Source organism: Spathaspora passalidarum (assembly GCF_000223485.1).
Source record: "Spathaspora passalidarum NRRL Y-27907 unplaced genomic scaffold SPAPAscaffold_3, whole genome shotgun sequence".
NCBI lineage: Eukaryota > Fungi > Ascomycota > Pichiomycetes > Serinales > Debaryomycetaceae > Spathaspora > Spathaspora passalidarum.
The window spans coordinates 1,295,357-1,310,520 of record NW_006767427.1 but is presented as its reverse complement, the minus strand read 5'-3'; the positions used below and the strand labels follow the sequence as shown (position 1 = coordinate 1,310,520).

Here is a 15,164-nt window from a genome sequence, read left to right as displayed (position 1 = left end):
ACAAAAATATCAGAAGACAAATCAAATCGAATAAATGTCACAAGCAAATGGCCATCCCAGTCACAAGCAATATAAACTATTAGGTAAAATAATTAACTTGTTTGATAATAATTATTATCAAGTTTCAGACATTTTTCTTAAACAATAGACTAATTTAAACCAAGTGTCTCGTCCTCCCTCTCTTTCCCCCCCCTTCCTTTAGTTACTCTTTTTCCTCCACCGCTTTGTTTTATTTTTTTTCCTTGCTTTAGGAGACTTGTGATTAATAGCTTTTACGAAATATAACCTTGAAACCTTCCTCAACATACACTTTAAACCTGGGCTGATCCACTTACAAGACCAAAAAAAAACTACTTTTCCTAAGATCTAAATATACTTAGGTCATCCCCACTTGAAATTTTGTTGGAAGTTTTTGCACGGATTTTCAACCCATGTCTTCTAATAATACCACATCTGCCACTGTCACTGCCACATCTAATCTGAGCAGGTTCAACGCAATGTCATCTCCCGATTCACTTTCAGATTCTGCCAGTGAGCATGAAGCTTTAGTTTCTGCGGCTGAAGCCTTGACTCGTTTGACAAGAAGTGCCACCCCTTCCTCTGATGCCGATACCATTGTCTCAGAGAGTTTGCCTTCACCTACACCACAACCACCACAACTTCAACATCCACTTGTGTCTACAGTGTCGATGGTTGCTCAGCATCCCTTAGTTAAAGGAGCAGTGAAATACTACGAAACTTCAAAGAGAAATTGCCCACCCTTAAATTATGCTGCCGGGATTTTTGAAAAGGCTGCCATTCCCATGGTCAACAAAATTGAAGTTAACTTAAATAATAGACATCAAACTAAACAAGCGTTACATTCGGCTTCTTCTTCCGCTGACATCACCCCTTCAATCTCCATTGATACTTTTGACAATAAACAAAAGAAGAGAAGATTAACCAACGACGATAAACCACCACAAGTTTCAGACAATAAGAAAAGATTACAGTTCTGCTTGCACGTTTTAAGATTAGCAAACGATACCATCAATTCAAAGGTTAATTATTTACAAGAAAAAGTTGTAGAAACAGAAATGGCAGTTAAGGAAGAACGAGAAAAGATTCAACAAAATGAAAATGACGAAGATGTAGATACAAAGACTCAAAAAACTAAAACAGAAATCGTCACAACAGTAAAGAAAATAATCCGTTTGATTTCAAACTTCCGTCCTTCCACATTATCCACTGATTCCTTGACTCCGGTCTCCAGTAACACATCTACATCGTCGTCGGTTCAACTTCAGAATTATGAATTGAAAACTGCCATTCGTGATATAATATTAAGTCTACCAACTTCATTACAACAACCAGGCACAACCACGCCCGGAGGTACCACTCAACAATCTAATGACAGAATAATAGTATTCGCCAAGGAATCATTAGAAATGATTTCAAAATTAACCAATGTCTTCAATGATCAATTATCTAAAGCTGAAAGTTGGGTTAATGGTGAAGAAGAACTAGACCAGAATATGGAAGATGTTACTGTCACAAGTGAAGTGCCATCTAGAGCTTCCAGTGCAGATCCAGAAGAGTTAACAACGGCAACAAAGAGAATGAAAATTAAACAGTAGGTAAATCTCTCTCTTTCTCTTTTTTTTTATAGGTGTATTATATATATAATTGACGTACTGAAATTTCTATTAGATACTAAAAGTATACTTCAGTAAAGCCTTTTGCAGTAAACTTTTTCATACATTTTGTTTCGGGACATTTCGAAGGGGCAAATATACTTGGATTTAATATTGTTAAACCCAGACGAGTAGCCTTAGTGCGTCGAGGTCTATTACCAATATTCTTGACGCATCTTCCACAAAATGTATGTCCGCATTTAGCTACAAATATTCTCTTTGACAACTCCTTGTCCACTTGAGTCATGGGGTATATGCAGAACCAAGGAGCTTGAACCTGGTATTGTCCAGTATACTTATCAAAATGCTCATTATAGGCTGGGTCAGCCGCAAAATCTTCAGGTATACCTTCACCCAATACAATCCCACACAATTCACATACGAGATTCTCATCTGATTTAATAGTAGTAACATGACGGGTTTGTTCGTTGTGGTTAGCAGCCAATTTTTTCTTCTCTTGTAATGCCTTATTATTATACAGGGTTTCTCGTTGTAATCGTTCATTTAAGTCACGTTCATTATCACGTTCTATCCTTCGTAATATTGATTCTTCCACCGCATTAGATTCAAATCCACCACTTCCAATGCCTTCCATAGCGTCCATCATATTCTGAAAGTATGCTATTTCTTCGGGGTCTGGATGGTTCCGAAACGGAAGTATGTGAAAAGGACGACCAAAATTAAGGATTCGCAGTATAAGTGGTGGTCCCGGTGGTCGTGCCTGTATATGTCGTCTGCTGTCTCTAGCTAAGCGTGATTGTTGCATTCGTTGCTGTGCTGCTCGTCTCAGTGACTCCAACGGTTGATGTGCTAATCGTCGCAAGGTAGCCCGTTGGGGCGGATGCACCACTATAGGTTCATGCTGCTGTACGGGTCTTCTATCAGGCATAAACACTCGAAATTGTCCAAATGGAGTGTGTACTGTGTGATGATTGTGGTGATTATTTCCTATTCGTCGCACATTTGTGATTTCTACATCATCTTGCAAATCTGCGTCACCCGTTTCCTCAGGAACAAACAATGAATTTACACTTGAGATATTCTCTGTTATAGGCGTGGGGTTTTCTGTATTGACACTGACAATCTCCACTTCATTGTTGAAACTGGAATCTGGCTCTGGTTCGTTATCTAGATCTATTATTTCTGGTTCTTCATCGGATACGATTTCTACTATGGAGTTGTGGCGAGGAGGATTACTGGATGTTGATTCATGAGGCGGTAGTGAATGTTTCCGAGGTCGTGAAGGCACCGAGATATTAGGTATATTGTTGGTTGGGTCCATTTATTGTTTTGTCATATAAGAAGGGGTGTCTAAGGGGGTTAAGATTGTGGGTTTGTAATCTGTTTCAAAGGCAAGCAAAACAAAAGCAATGAAAGGGAAAAAAAAATTAGTGCGCGCAAACAAACAGGTATGAGCTACCAATTTGACTAAAAGTGAAAGGCGATGTTGTATGAAACCTCTAGAGAAGATTCTCAGACAAGATAAGAACATAAAAATGAATATAATACAACTGAAATAAGATATTAGGTCAGATTTGGCTAATCAAACAGGCTTTACGATATTCTTTGACAAAGCTTACGTCATAGTGAAAACAAAGTATCATTATTCACGTGACATAAATTAGTATTTTAGCGGGCGTGACAGCATCACAGTCTGTCATACAGTCTGTCAAGAAAAGGGGGTTGAACCGCGTAAGGTCGTTAGGTATCCTACTACGCTAAAGTAAAGAAAGCGTGTATATTTAAAATAAACAAAAAAAGTTTGATTAGTTCGTGTTCATCGGGTTTAAGAAAAAAAAATATTAACTAATGAAGTCTCTTTGATGCTCAAATAACCAGAGAAACTATGGCAACAAAGTTAATGATGAACTAACGATCAATATAATTTTCCTGTATCTTCCTATAACAGTACCTAGGTTTGCCATAACAACTCCCCATAGCGCTGTCTTACAGCAGTCACAAATACGAATCGATCTGACTACTAACAAGCACGTTCAGTCAAACACGATTTCATTTTTATTCTAAGATCGGCACGTCGGTTAAATCTGGTTTCCACCGATCAAGAGCAATCAATAGAGATACAGGTTGACCCCACAAAGACCTGAAATTGAAACTTATTGTGTGAAGTAAAATCACGCAAAATACCCTCTTAGATTTGACATGCTTAATCTTTGTTCAAACAAACTATACTACTAATTATAACTTTATACCTAATTTATTGCCCAAATCGGAAATGTTCTTATCGCAAGTCGATCCTGTACACCATAGTCTAAAAAGTCGGGGAAACTCCAATGGTTACATTCTAAATTCAGATACATTTCCGTAACGGGTAACTCGATTTTTACAATCGTTTCCCAAATCGCCAAATCGTGAGGACAAAAAATAATCGCATGTTTTCCTGATTAGGAAATATAATTGCAAAAAAAAACCATTGTCGCCATAGTAAACATTCTTAGAAACCGCAACCACGACTATTGAAACTAACTCGATTTGATACCCCGAATTGGTTTGCCGCAGAGTTGTATTTGCCTAATTAAGTTGTAAGTGCCTTCTGGTACATACTCAACATAGTAAATTGTGCTTCAGTATGGTTTTCTATATATATGTCTACGGACGCACATAAATTTAAATTTTAACACACCTGGTTCTGCAATTTTCTCAATTACTAATTGATAAAACACAACAGCTATGGATTTATATTTGTCACAAGTGGAGCTCGAGAGAATTCAAACCTCTTGGAGCGACATACCCTCGAAGAGACGGTTTTGCAATATGTTGTATTCCAACTTGATTATTCAAAACCCACATATTAACCAAGTGTTTAATAATGATGATGATTTAATTGACGAACATGCCGATACATTTAAAGAATTGTTTGACTATGTCATTATTCATCTCAGAAATATGGCCTTGGTTGAAGAATTTATAACCAAGTTTGTCAATGAACATTCTTCGTTCTGTTCCTTAGCTGACAAATACTTGGACACTATGGGTAATTGCTTATTGGATACCCATAAGCAAATATTAGGTGACGGTTTTGATAAAGATATGGAGTTGGCTTGGATTAGGGTATATGTATTTATTGCAAATTATATTTTGAAGTTAACTGAAGAACCATCTGATGCTGAATCTGCTTCTTCACTTACCGACATTGAGCCTTTGAAAATTGGCAAGAGTCCAATGACACCAAACACTCCACTCACACCAATAATGGATGAAGATGCCGCTTTTGAAGAAAACACTCAAGATTCTGAAAATGCTGAGACCATCAATACAATTAAGTTCTTGTTGAGTTCCAACTCAAAGTATAGAGGGTTTAGAAGATCTTCCAATATCCCCAAGGATGAACCAATTACAGTCAGTGTTCCACCATCAAGAAGGTCGACGTTATCTCCAGGTTTGAGAAATAGTCTTTCCAAGAAGGTCGAGACTGTGTGTGAAGTGGACGAAAACTTTGATCCAAGAAATAGAAGAAGATTGTCAAATGCTACTTCGTTTGTGACGGTCAAGTCCCAGCTGCCACCTTCTTCCATTGGAGATGACAAGGATGAAACGTTTGATGTTGTTGACTCATTATCAGGTGATTCATCGGATGAATATGAAGAAAGAAATGAACGTGAAGATGAATTTTCTACTCCTAAACCATCGTTCACGCTGGATAGATTTAGATCTCCTTTATTACAAAGATTAAGAGAAAAGCAACAATGGAATGCCATTGACGAAGATGAATCCGATGAGGAACGTGAACAAGAAGAACATCAACGTAAAGTACATCAACAACGTGAAGAACAAAAGCAACGTCAATGGGAACATGAGCGTCAACAAATGGAACTTGCTCGTCAAATGGAACGTTTACATCCAGTTGAAGAAGAAAAGCCCAGATTAAATCTCAGAGAATCATTTCCAACAATTGAACAAGATGACGAACCATTTGACCCAAGAAGAAGAATAAGATCAAGATTCAACCAACCTGTGAAGTTATCATTGAGAGAATTAACCAGTAGCGAGGAAGATTTGTCAACTCCATTCCAGCAACCAGGTGTTCCACAAAGATCCCCTGCCAGATTAATGAAACACGCTGCTTCTACTGAATGTTTTGGTCTTAAAGGGTTGGCTCCAATTGTTGAACATGAAGATAAATTTATCAAGAGTGATACTTCTAGCTCTAGAACATCTTCATTGTCCTTGGGTGCTTCTCATTCTCATTCGGGTTCCTCCATGTCTTCCACGACTGAAGATAATTCCTACAGCAAACCGGTTGCGCAATCGAGAAATCAACAAAGTTCATTGTGCAACCTTCGTTATGCATCTTCCACCCCTTCATTAATCCTGGAACCAAATACCCCTAACCGTGCCTCGTTGGGATTCATGAGATCATCATTTGTCTTGAAGAAGGAAATGGATCAACTTGGATACAACATACCCGAGAATGTCAGTGGAAACAGTGGTGATATCTTGATGGCGCCAGTTAAATTGGAAGCTCCAAGACCACAAGTTCACTTGTTGGCTAATGATAGTATGTATCTGTTTGAACCACCAGTGAAGCCAGATAACAGTGATGATGTAAGCAGCATCAATCCATTTGAAATCGCCACTGCCAACACCCTGATGTCTTCTGAAAAATCTTCCAGAACATCGTTGAGAAAGAAGCTTGGTTCATTATTTTCTAGCAAGTCTTCGTCACAGCCAGCCAAGAGACTGACTAGTAAAACCACTGTTAAATCCTCAGGAGCCAGTGTAATCACAGTTGATCCAAAGCATTATTCATCAAGAAATACCTCAGGTCAAACTTCAATGTTCACCGCCAGACAAATGCCTGAACCTCCACGTAATCCATTTACACCATCCGTAACCTCGAGAAGTGATTGTCGATCAGTCGCATCTACCGAAACCAGAAGTTCAACTATTTCTGGATTTTCGTTATTGAAGAAGAGTGACAAACGTGGTGTCAAGTATACTTTACCAGAAGCTAGACACACTAGTAGAGGAAACAGATATGTGGTTACTAAGGTGCCTTATAATATATTTACTTAATTTTGGTTTTTTTTTTTTAATTTTTAAGTGGTTTGGTTTTGACTTTTGTCGATGGTTGCAAAATGTTTCGGTTATTTTCTCAGACTTGATTTTCTTTAATTTTGCTTTGGCCCTCTTCCCCCTCCCTATTTAATGGATTTTCGGATTGTTTTATTTCTTGGTTTTTATTATGAACAATCATACGTTATTTCTCTAGAAGTTCTGAGAATTAATTGTTTATAAATTTTGTTTATTTTTCGTGTATATTTTAGCTTTTTATTAAAATAAATATTATGGATATCTATTGAAACAACATTAATTAAATTTATCTAGAAAACATAAAAAAAACATAGCTATAAATCAAGCACAACTTTGCGTATCACAGTTGGTATATTCATCAACCAAACAATTGCTCTTAGTGGTGCCTCCGTAAACATTATGATCTTGTCCAGTGAGCGAAGCCATCAGTTCACGACGACGATGGATAATTTCTCGCAATTTGGGGAATTCCGGCTGGATAGTAACGGAATGAATACCAAATTTATGCAACACATCTCTCACTTGAGCAACAACAGTGAGGAATAATTTTCTGTCGATTGGGTCGGCGATTGCTTCTTCATCGGATTCTCCCAGTACTGATGAATCAGTAGGGGATACTGAGAACACGGCATTATTGGTTGGTGGTGTTGGGGTGGTGTGTTTTGCCTGGACTGGAGTTGCACAGTTTTCCACAAGTTCAACATGTAATGATGCAATCAAGATATCTTCATTAAGATTCCATACATGGAAGTCATGCACGTTTTTAACGAGGGGTAATCTAAGGATTTGTTCCACAATAAGTTCAGAGTTGATGTAGGGCGGGGTAGCTTGCAATAAAATCTTGGACGATTTACGACATAACGGGAGGGCACTATTGAAGATAATAAGGGTGATTAAAAGGGAAGTGACTGGATCTGCAAGATGCTTCCATGAGTATTCTGTCTTCCAGATGATCAAGGCGGTTATGATAACCCCGATGTTACCCAATGCATCACCTAACACATGCAAGAAAACCCCTTCCATATTCAATGATTTCCTCTTACGTGGTTTTGTTTCTGGTTCAGTGTGGGAGTGTGAATGTGAGTGTTGTTGTTCAGACAGATGATCATGTGGTTGTTGCTTTGGCAGCTCTTGTTGGATAACCTGAGACAATGGGGAATGCGGGTGTCCAGGTGGTGGGGAAGAATATCTTTCCACAACGGTATCGGGCAAATAATCAAATACTTGAGAGCCACTAGTTGGAATATCAGCTTTAATCAAAGGAGTTGTTTCGGTAACGAAGGAAGAACGACGAGGTGAACGAACCACCACATCTCCCACTTGTTGTTCTTCATCACCATGACTGTGAGAATGGCCATGCGAATGACCGTGTTCATGAAACAAAACCAAGCCAATACCATTACTGCACAATCCAGCAATACCCACAACCAAGATCAATTTTGGATTGGTGACTTCAGTAGGCTCAAAGAATCTTTGAATGGCGTCCATAATAATGGTGAAACATAACGCCAAGAGGAAAACGGCATTGATGAGCGCCCCTAAAATCTCAGCTCGTTGCCACCCATAGGTATATTTCCCATCAGCTCTCTTGGTGTTTTTGACTTTGACTGCCCATAACGCTATTATAAGGGATATGATATCATTAAGCATGTGGAACGAGTCGGCAATGAGGGCAAGTGAATGCACGGAATAACCAATCACGGCTTCCAACAAGAAGAAGACTGTGTCTAGTCCTAGCAAGGACCAAATTCTAATTTCCTTATTCTGCATATGAGTGAGATGGATAACTTGTGCCAGGAAGAAGTTAGCCAGAAATGGGTGCTTTTGTAGAAGTTATTTGAAATGATGAGTTGTTTTGGGGTCACAGAATGAAAGATCCTGATTTTTTTTTATTTTATTTTTCCACAGTTTTGTGGTGAGAAAAATAAGGTTGCGGGATTAGGAAAATTTTTAAACTCGCCGTCTGGGCTTAGATATGCAGATGAGTTAAATTGGGCAGTTCGTGAGGAGTGTGCCTTTGGTAGAATGAAATAGTTGCATATCCACAGCGTAGCAACTGACATGTTCTAGAGCAATCTATCAGTTACAATGCAATGGCGCAATTTATCTTCCTAGTGCGAACATGTTATACGAGAGAGTTAACCTGCGAAAAAGATCTCATGTGCCACAAAATCGTTGTCTTATAATTAAGCATATGCTAAATTAACTTTGAAGACAGACCAAAAACGATGGTTAGTGGCACAATCACATAATACTTGATATGGGTATATTATTTATTTATTTATTTTTTCCATTTCCTTTGCATGCAATGTGTTTTACATGTAACAATTTGCTATGTTTGCCAAGTGTTGTCGCTTGTTCCGCCATTGGCCGGATCTATATTCCGCATTTCGGTAAAAGCTGCAAAATCAGATTTGACATTTGGTTGTTTCTACTAAATGTATGCTATCTACAACATCAACGTAGATCTCTTCCAACTCTTCATTCCTTGATACAGAAACAACTCTATCTGTCTAATTTTTAGTAATACCACAATGTCAAAATTGTAAATTAGTTGAACAATAAGATAACCTACAAGGTTATGAAAAAAACTATTATTAACCAGAGCCAATTAATTGAAGTGGGGGTGTAGCTCTACAGTCATGCCTTGCCATTAGATGTAAAAAATAACAGACTCTACAATAAACATCAACTCTAAAGTCTTCTATTGTTAATTATACATAAGTATACACAGCCAGAAAACAGCAAAAAGAAGAAGAAAAAAAAAACGGTACAATCACAGTGCCATCAACACTTGTGTGCCTAAAAATAGGTGAAAAAAACAAAGACCAACCATGATATTTCACAACTGACCTAAAAAAACACCAATGGATAAGGCGTTATCATAAGACAACCATTCAAACAAAAATAAAAACAAGCAAAACTTAAAAACAACCAAAATATTGGTAATAAAACCCAAAGGAATTGAATGTTGTAAAAAACAAAAGATGCAATGCGTTCTGCATCGATCAATAATAACCCTCAAAATCTCAAGTATAATAGCAAATAATAACATGTCGTAACATCATTGAAAAATGATAAAAAAAATAATTAAACCCAAAATATACTCAAATTTATCAGATACCGTAATAAAACCAGTTAAAAATAAATCATATAATACAAACCGATCAAAAGAACACCAGCCAATATAAAAAAAATGGAGACAACTAGTCATAGGGCAAAAATCAAATAGTAATATAAAAAATAATGGAATAAAAGAATTGAGTTATATCAATTCTTGCTTAGATCTCTAATCTAACTTTGTAAATGTCCCAATTTAGGTTTGTATACATAATCACACATTCAGTTCTTGGATGAACTTAATAATTCATTAAATGTAATCTTGTGTCCTCCAGCTGGTTGTTGTGGTTGTTGTTGTTGTTGTTGACTTGCTGGAGGAATACCCTGCGGTGCAGCATGTGGAGGTGGTGGGGTTTGGTAATGAGGATAAATAGGGTGTTGTGGCATTTGTTGAGGGTGATGTTGTCCATATGGGGGGTATTGGTATTGGATATATCCCTGTGGGGTCACTTGGTATGAAAACCCCGGTTGAACAAATTGAGGATAGTATGGATATTGTTGTTGAGGAGTTGGGTGTTGATAAATATGCGGAGGTGGAATACTTCCTGGAGGGTAGGCAGTAACCGGGTTGGTTAATGGGGCTGCATTGGCAGGTGGTGGAACCCCTGGACCAGCAGCAATGCCATGTGTACTGACTGGCGAATTTGAAGATGCAACTGAAGAATTGGAAGAACTTGGGAGTTCATCATCAGCACCTCCTTGCTTAGGTGAAGCTTTAAATGAAGGTTTAGGCAAGTTTAATGCCAATGGAGATGAATGGAACGAAGAACCAGCATAAGTATCCTCTACTTTCTTGTCCTTGACGTTCTTGCTACTATTCTTCTTGGAAGTTGGTTTTTCATTAAAGAAATTTGGCTTTTCTCCACTTGGTAATGATTGCTCTTGAGGGAAGTTTGACTTGGAACCACTCTTCAGGTGTTGGAAGTTTGATTTCTCGCCACTAGGAAAGGATTGTTCTTTGTGACTTGACTTTTTCGATTTTGAAGGTTGGAAATTTGGCTTTTCACCATTTGGCAACAGTTGTTCAGGAACGATGTTCTTCTTATTAGGCCTTGAACCTTGAAAGTTTGGCTTTTCGCCATTTGGTAAACTAGCTTCATTCAGAGGAGTACCACTCTTCTTCTTTCTCGACTCCTTCTTTGGTTTCTCATTCATGAAATCTGGTTTTTCACCACTAGGTAATGATAGAGAAGCAGCTAATTTCATCTCGACATCTTTGTTTGTCTTTTTACTCTTTGATTTGGAACCGGTACCAAAATCAACCTTTTCTCCACTTGGAAGAGTTCTTGTTTCTTCATCCTTGGACTTTTTATTTTTTGGCTTAGGATGGTGTTGAAGTTGAGTATTGGTAAAGTTCTTCTTCGAATTAGGGTGTAGTTGAATTGGAAGTTCGTGGGCCATCATATTCAATTTTCTTCTGTGGCCAGTATTATTTAGTATGTATAACTTCGTAACAGTATCATATAATATATAAACGACAGCCTTATTCAACGAGGGGGTAAAGGGAGGGTTAAGCTGGGCAGTGAAAATAAGAACGTCTGTTTGCTAGTACTTAGAACTAATACTTTCTAACTTTGATAATATGTTATCTTGGAAAAAGGTAAATATAAAAGTTGTTTTTAGTAAAGAAATATCGATAGATTGGAATCTGTTGATAATGTGGGTGTGTGTGTGGGTGTGTGGCCAACAAATTTCTTAGAGCTTGCCTCTCCTGCGTACAGGCTGGTCATTTCTTTTTTTGTGATTAGTCAGGCCCAATTAAGCTAAAGTGGGATGGAATATTCTACTGCATTGCGTATATTACAGAATGGGTGCAACTACTTCTACTACTACACCTATAACTTGTTTTATATGTTTATTAAAATGCCCTTGACTTGTAAATGCCGTATAAACATCTATGTGAGTGCCGAAGATATACCAATGAGACATATCCCCACAAGACACCATAACATCACAAAATTCAGTGATCCCCCAAACGACACCGCCGATCCATACATCGACAAAGCAATTACAGTCAAAAAGCCACTAGTTATCGACAATGTGATCCCGAAGATATAGTCCAACTTCCTAACGTCTATCCCATCATCACCCCCTAATCTATCATGATTGAAATTCAAAAAGAGGAATCCCAAGAATGCACCCACTGGTTGTGACAACCCACCCAAGAGTCCACTGATACTAACTGCTTTCAATTTGGCATGCTTGGTGTTAGATCCAGAAGAAAACGAGTAATATAATGGTAAACACATGGAGAAACCTTCGGTGAAATTATGGAATAATAAACTTATGAATATGGCAAGACCTAATTCTGGATCAGTTTCTGATGTGATGTAAGTGATAAACCCCTCAGGTAATTTGTGTAAGGTTATTGCCAATACGGTTTCAATCCCAATTAACAACAACCGAGATAATGGTGACACCACATGATGGTGATGGTCTACATTGTGCAGCTGATGACTTTCTCTTGTAGGGTGACGGCGCATACTGGTTGATCTATGACTGGTAGATCTTCCTCGATCATCTTGGTCTGCCTCAACTTCTTCTTCCGAAAGAATTTGGCCTCCAAATTCTTCATAAATTGGCAATTCTGGAATTTCACAATAATGTAATTTGTTACAATTGGGACTGCCATGACAGTTATTATACGTGCACAATTCAGCCGAAGAGTATCCTTTACATTCACCATCGGTACCATCTTCTTCTGATCGATAGATATACTTCATGATGAGTTGTTTTGTGCTGGCACGTTTAATCAAGGGTGCTCTTTCATTCATTTCCTGTTGAACAACCGTGACATCTTGTTGGACCTGCTGAACCTGTTGTACTCGCTGTTCCTGCTGGGCCTGTGGAGAACAGGTATGTACTTTATCAAGATCATTAATCTTGCAACTACTGCCATTACTCTTTGGAGGACTAGATGAACTTGCACATTCAACAAGTTCATGCTCTTCCTCTTCATCATTGTCATCGTCATCGTCATGATAATATCCATGGTCATGATGGGTGCCACTAACACTCACATCACCACCATGATTACAGTGGACCACTGATTCACTAGTAAGCATATGTAATACACTATTAAACAACAAACATATCAAGATCCCTGCGACATACGATCCAATCAATTCAAGCTTGAATCCTACTGCTTTGTTTGCTGTACTTGTTTCTTCTTCTTCTTCAACGGAATCTTTAAGGTATTCTAATGCTTCCGGCAATAATCGGTACAACGAAGTGAATATCAAACAACCAGAGCTGAATGCCAAACAGCCGTTCATAAACTTATAATTCTTATTGAGATTAAACGGGAATTTGCTAGTGAGTGATTTGGGAGCTAGGAAATAGTATATGTCATCAAAGAATATCACCAAGGTTCCCAGGATGCATATTACTGAGGATAGGGTGGTCAAAGTCCATCCTTGGTTAGCTATTATTTCCAACATGATTATTTCTGGTTCTATAAATATAAATATTAGTAATTAGTTGTAGAGAACTGGTGTTGAAATACAATTGATAAGGTTGAAATTGCTCAATGAGAACCGCCTTTGATTTTTCTTGTGATGAATTTATATTGTGTGACACAAGCAGCAACGCCAACAACTGTGCCCCAGAAAAAAAAATTATTGAGGGGGGAGGGTCTTGGAACGTCAGGAGAGACTTAGGAGGGTAACAAACGCTTTTTAAATAGTGGCAAGCTTTAATGAGCAATGTCGTACTGTTGCCTGTTGTTGTCGATGGTTAGAATATGATTATTGCGCCTCAAAGAAAAATAACAACTACATTGTGTAAAACTACAATTATATTAAGATCAAAAATACAAACAAAAATATAAACAACCGTTGTGGTTATGACAAAATGCAAATTATGTTTTTCCAATGTGTAAATAGTAACCATGTGCCAAGCGCTATTGTTTTTAACACGTGATGCATCTAATCATGCTTAACGTTATCAAGTTCAGTATTGTATTGTGGCAACGAGGTGTAATCTTTGTTCTTATGCTTGAATGGAATTTTTTTATGAGTGGTTCTTTCACGAGCAAACTTTCTCTTTCTAACATTACTCAAATCAACACGGTTCCAGGTGACAAAAAGGTACATTCCAAATGCAGCAATGATAACACAAGTAGGCATGGTGATCATAATCATATACTTTTCATAATCGATACCTTCTTCAATTTCAACATCGCCTAAATATGCTTGGGCATGTTTTTCTTCCAACTTCTTCAAATCTTGCAAATGCTCCTTGGAAACTTTTGCACCTTTCCAAATTTCAACCACAAGGGAGTTTTTCTTATGATCGAAATCTTCATCTGCGACATTGTCTGGTTGGATGGAAAGCAAGACTTTTCTCCAGTATTCGTCACCGAACCATTTCTCGTCGATATATAATGGGAAGAAGCCTTGTTCGTTCAGGACCCAATCGGAGGTGTAAAAGGACAATTCAGTGACTTTTCCTCCATGTTCTAGCACAGCCGATCTCTTACTAAGCACAATCTCGTCAGTGACTTCTTCCTTGACTTCCTCCTCTGCAGCTTCATCGTCTCTCTTCTTTAATCCCTTTTGTCTTAAACTTTCCTTGATATGGGATAAGTGAATCTTGACATTTTTCACTTCTTTATTGAAGAATCTAGAATACCAAGTGACAAAGTAGGTCTTGTCCTTTATTAATCTAACATCGTCCTTGGGAGTACAGAATGGTTCGGTAGACTTATCCCTGGCAATGCCCTTCTTCTTGTATCTGTCAGGAGTACATCTAATAAGTGGACTCAACTTGTGATTGGTTTGGTCTTCATCAAGATAGACCACTTCTTCAAAGACTTCATCGTCGGCCATATTGTGTGCCCCTAAATCTTCTTTACTATGATACATGGTAGTAGCAGTTTGGAAGTAAGTACCATAGGTAGGTTGGGCGTTCTTGGTACGACCACCTTTGATTTCAGGTCTCATGGTCTTTGGTGACCCGTCGTCTTTCAATGACACCCAAGGTTCTAATCCATCAGTGGTTTTTGGAGGTTTAGCACTAAAGGTAACACCTGCAATCACTGTAGGAAAAACAATTTCTACTTTGCCATCGCTCAAAGTTCTCACCCATTTAGGTGGCAATTCTGTGGTGGATGAAGCTGTCTTGGCCGCTTGATTCTTGGCATACTCTTTATTTACAATAACATCCCTCATTCTCTTTTCTAGTCTGGCGGGTGTAGCTATAGGAGTAGGAGCTGGAGTTTCTTCAGCGACATGAGGTAACCTCACGGCTTCAGCACAAAGGGCTAATGCTGCTATCAAAGACAAAACTTTCATTGTTGACTTTTGAATGTTAAACCAA

General features: G+C 38.2%; 7 protein-coding genes across 7 annotated transcripts; 2 read left to right on the top strand and 5 right to left on the bottom strand. All coding sequences in view use genetic code 12, as the record gives it.

Annotated features, from left to right (window-relative positions):
* Nucleotides 1–233: 233 nt before the first annotated feature.
* Nucleotides 234–2,986, top strand: OPI1 (transcriptional regulator; the record flags this gene model as incomplete). The annotated part of the gene is made up of 1 exon (XM_007374735.1): nt 234–2,986. A coding segment is annotated over one exon (1,178 nt), but the record flags the coding sequence as incomplete, so codon positions are not given.
* HEX3 (SUMO-targeted ubiquitin ligase complex subunit) lies at nt 1,693–2,955 on the bottom strand (the record flags this gene model as incomplete). The annotated part of the gene is made up of 1 exon (XM_007374736.1): nt 1,693–2,955. One exon carries the CDS (start codon nt 2,953–2,955, stop codon nt 1,693–1,695), a length of 1,263 nt encoding a protein of 420 aa, XP_007374798.1.
* A 1,375-nt stretch (nt 2,987–4,361) lies between the features above and the next one.
* SPAPADRAFT_50180 (uncharacterized protein) lies at nt 4,362–6,707 on the top strand (the record flags this gene model as incomplete). Its single annotated transcript, XM_007374734.1, has 1 exon — nt 4,362–6,707. One exon carries the CDS (start codon nt 4,362–4,364, stop codon nt 6,705–6,707), a length of 2,346 nt encoding a protein of 781 aa, XP_007374796.1.
* On the bottom strand, nt 5,394–8,575 carry SPAPADRAFT_60615 (Zn(2+) transporter; the record flags this gene model as incomplete). The annotated part of the gene is made up of 1 exon (XM_007374733.1): nt 5,394–8,575. The coding sequence occupies one exon, from the start codon at nt 8,493–8,495 to the stop codon at nt 7,047–7,049; it is 1,449 nt and encodes a 482-aa protein (XP_007374795.1).
* A 1,492-nt stretch (nt 8,576–10,067) lies between these two features.
* Nucleotides 10,068–11,051, bottom strand: SPAPADRAFT_60614 (uncharacterized protein; the record flags this gene model as incomplete). The annotated part of the gene is made up of 1 exon (XM_007374732.1): nt 10,068–11,051. The coding sequence occupies one exon, from the start codon at nt 11,049–11,051 to the stop codon at nt 10,068–10,070; it is 984 nt and encodes a 327-aa protein (XP_007374794.1).
* Nucleotides 11,052–11,630: 579 nt separating this feature from the next.
* Nucleotides 11,631–13,357, bottom strand: SPAPADRAFT_60613 (Zn(2+) transporter; the record flags this gene model as incomplete). Its single annotated transcript, XM_007374731.1, has 1 exon — nt 11,631–13,357. The coding sequence occupies one exon, from the start codon at nt 13,283–13,285 to the stop codon at nt 11,741–11,743; it is 1,545 nt and encodes a 514-aa protein (XP_007374793.1).
* A 398-nt stretch (nt 13,358–13,755) lies between these two features.
* Nucleotides 13,756–15,139, bottom strand: SPAPADRAFT_60612 (uncharacterized protein; the record flags this gene model as incomplete). The annotated part of the gene is made up of 2 exons (XM_007374730.1): nt 13,756–13,840; nt 13,884–15,139. The coding sequence occupies 2 exons, from the start codon at nt 15,137–15,139 to the stop codon at nt 13,756–13,758; spliced, it is 1,341 nt and encodes a 446-aa protein (XP_007374792.1).
* Between the last annotated feature and the right edge of the window lie 25 nt (nt 15,140–15,164).